At 59.9% G+C, this 3504-nt stretch overlaps 1 protein-coding gene across 1 annotated transcript in view; it reads left to right on the forward strand.

The window, feature by feature from the left end:
- FAM234A (family with sequence similarity 234 member A) overlaps positions 1 to 1956 on the forward strand; it is a 12635-nt gene extending 10679 nt beyond the window's left edge. Inside the window, exons 10-11 of the mRNA XM_008063725.2 lie at positions 592 to 694; positions 784 to 1956. Coding sequence (XP_008061916.1) covers positions 592 to 694; positions 784 to 995 — 315 coding nt within the window. The 3' untranslated portion in view covers positions 996 to 1956. The remainder of the gene's footprint in view (positions 1 to 591; positions 695 to 783) is intronic.
- Positions 1957 to 3504: the final 1548 nt, after the last annotated feature.

A 3504-nucleotide genomic window follows, 5' to 3' on the forward strand; every position in this document is an offset into this window, starting at 1 on the left:
CAGGCATGTGCCACCACACCTGGCTAATTTTTCTTGATTTATTGTAGAGATGAGGTCTTGCCAAGTTGCCCAGGCTGGTCTCAAACCTGTGGGCTTAGGTAATCCTCTCACCTTGGCCTCCCAAAGTGCTGGGGATTATAGGCATGAGCCACTGCGGCCAGCCAAGGCCCAGTCTTGTGTCCCTCCCAAAAGTGCCCAGAAAGTCTTTAGGGCTGAGCGAGTCGGTCAGGAAGGGTGGTTTGAGATGAGGGAAGTGGCATGGGGGCTTCCTGGAGAACAGCATGGGAGACCTGCCATGCAGCCGGGCAGTGCACTGATGGGGGGTGGACTCCCACAGGGACCAGGGTCAGGACCAGGAAGGGGAGAGGGACTGGAGGTGGGCGCAGAACAGGGGCTGGCATCTGGCAAGACCTGGGTGGGTCCTCTGGTGGCACAGAGCTCCCAGTGTGGTCACTCCAGTGGCAGCGTCCTGTGGCAGCAGCCTGACATTGCCAGGATAATGGCCAAAGCCAGCACTGGTCCAGGGCTAACATGGGCAGGACTGTGGCCAAGCTCCTTAAGGGCTGGGTCCATGGTTGGTTCTCACTCCAGGAGGCCAGGGGCGCCCAGCATAGCCTGTACATGTTCCACCCCTCCTTGCCCCACGTGCTGCTGGAGCTGACCAGCATCTCCACCCCCATCATTGCCTTTGACGGTGAGCTTGGCTTGGCCCGGGGCTGGGGCTCCTGCCGGGAGGTCCTTTCTGGCTAATCCCAGGTGACCCTGACAGCTGTGTCCCCGCAGTGGTCCTGTTTGAGCCAAGCCGCCATGCCGCCCTCGTCCTCCTCATGGGCCCAGCCAGCTCGGACACACCTGGTCTGGTCTCTGTGATCAAGCACAAAGTGCGAGACCTTGTCCCCAGCAGCAGGGTAGTCCACCTGGGTGAGAGAGGGCCAGACAGTGACCAGGCTGTCAGAGACCGATTCTCCCGGCTGCGGTACCTGAGTGAGGCGTAAACATGCATCAACCAGACCCTGTGAGAGAGAAGAGACTTTGCCTGCTGACATTAGCCATCCAGGAAGCCAGCCCATCCCTGGGCCTCCATGCTGGCTTTCCCACTCCTGCCCCCTATGGTGGTCTCCACTGGGGAACTGTGGTCTTACCAGGGACATACGTGGGCGAGGGGATACCCAGGGCTCCTTTCCTCCTGCCCAGCGCCCCATGTCTCCCAGGTCCCCACACAAGGTCTCACTCTGCACCCCAGCTGGTACTGCTCGTGGCAGGCTGCCTTCATGGAGGTCTTCCTGGGCCACTCGGACAGAGTACTCTGGCAGCACCCATCTGTACCTGTGGCCAGGTCAGAGGCCATCATGGTGGGAAAAGCCAGGGCATCTCTGGGGACGTGCTGCCCTGCCTCATCCTGCAGAAGTTCCTTCCCTTCCTGTGTAGATCTGGGCACCATCCCCAGGAGTCACAGAGCTCAGGGCGTGAGCCCTGGGGTGGCTTCAGGCAACAGCTGGAACCTAAGACAGCTCCAACCCCAGGCATCCCCAGAGCCTAGAGGGGCCCCATCTGGCTCGGTGGTGTGGTGGGGGGAGTGGGGCTCCTGACATGGTGGCTGGGGCCAGCAGCTGCTCACAGGTGCCCTGGGGTGCTTGCAGCCCATGTGCCGACTGCTTGTGCTATGAGTGTCCCGGGGAACTGGCCATGGAATGCACTTAGGGTCAGTCAGGGCCCTTCAGTACACACTGGAGCTGCCTGTGCCCCTGTGCGGGGCAGTCTCCTTACCTCTCCCCTGGTGCTCACACTGGACCAGTCGGTGTCACTGACAGGACTCACCTCTGTGCCTTGCTGAGGCCTGAGGGCAGCATGGTGCTCTGTGCTGCTCGGGCAACAGGGTCCAGCTCCGCAGCCAAAGCAGCCAAAGCAGCCTGACTGCCCCAGTCACCAGGATAAAACCAGAATAAACATTTCTTCACTGTCTGAAAGAGCCCAGTGGCCGGGTGTAGGCCAGGTGTGTGTCTATCTGCCTGTCTATCTGCGCCCAAGGGAGTGAAACGGGTTTGCTCCTGGGATGGCAACCAGGAAGTTGCTGGCCTCTGGGTCAGCTGCTAAAGGCAACTGGGAGGTGAGCGCCCCACCCAGACCACTCATCAGGAACTGGCCCACAGCCTTCAGCACCGCCCCAAGTGAGTCTGCAGCCTGGGGACTCCTGCCAGCCAGCCAGGCACCCAGCCCGTGAGAGCAGGTGTGCTCCCACCTGGGGAAGACAAGAGGGCCTTAGCACCCCTGTGTCCCTTGGGCTGACTAGGGACCAGTGCAAGGTGACAATAAGGGACGGAAGTGAGCCCAGGCAGCCACTTGGTGGGGCATTCCATGATGCTGTTTTGGGTATGCAGATGAGGGGCCACTGCCAGAACACACTGCGGGGTATGTGGCTATGTATGAAATCCTGTTTCACGGCTGCCTGTGTGTAACGTGTTCCCTTTTCTCCTTGCCACGGCTGCGGAGGCTCAGGTGCCTGCCCTCGTGCCAGGAAGCGGATCCCTGAGAATAGTGACCCAGCCCCCAGACCATGACATAGAGGGGCCACAGGGCTGTAGGGACAAGTTTCATAAGTGAAAATCCCCAGGGGCAGGGCGGGGCTGGAGGGGCAGAAGGAAAGGTCTGCCTCCCCACAGCACAGGCTGGGGGGCAGTGCAGGGGCCCCAAGGTCACAGGAGCAGCCATACCCCTGTTGGCCACTGAAGGGCGAGCAGAGCCATGAGTCCTAGCCTGTGTGGTGGGAGTTACAGAACTGGGCCCAGGGGACAAACTTTGCAGGTGGGCAGCTTCCCCTCCCTCCAAGAACGGTCTGCACCCCTGGACCTGTGAGTAAGGCAGCCTTGCCCCGTGATCCCTCTGGGAGCTCTTGTCCAGACCATGCCCTCTGCTGCTCTGAGACCTGAGGGAAGGCTGGGCAAAACTGCCCAAGTGATTCTGGATTGAGTGCCAGGAGTCTCTCTGCCCCACAGACTACCCTGTTTGCCTTGGCCCACCAGAGCTCAGACAGTGCCCCCAAAGACCTGTTCCCCAAGTCTACAGCCTGGGCCAGGTCCCTCCATCATCGATCCCACTCGCCTGGGCCGCTCCACAACTTTTAAACCTGAATCACCCCTGCTGACCTTCCCCACCTCCCTCACCACACACCACGTGCAGTCACATCACACGTGCATGCACTGCACATGCACACATGTGCAGACATTCACACTACACACATGCACACCTCACACACTACACACGTTCACACCTACACTGCACATGATCCTCACGCTATACACATGCACACCTTGCACATGGCATACATTTATGCCATACTGCACACATGCACACACTACATAGGCACACAACACATGCATGCATGCGTAACAGGTGCACACCTCACATGCAAACACCAAGAGGTGTACCCACAGCAGGATGGGCTCAAAGTGAGGACCCAAGGATCTTTTATTTCTGTGCTGGAGTGGGGGGGGGCGGGGGGAGAGG

The sequence above is a fragment of the Carlito syrichta genome, unplaced genomic scaffold, assembly GCF_000164805.1.
Source record: "Carlito syrichta isolate Samal-C Ts95f unplaced genomic scaffold, Tarsius_syrichta-2.0.1 Scaffold307014, whole genome shotgun sequence".
Classification (NCBI taxonomy): Eukaryota; Metazoa; Chordata; class Mammalia; order Primates; family Tarsiidae; genus Carlito; species Carlito syrichta.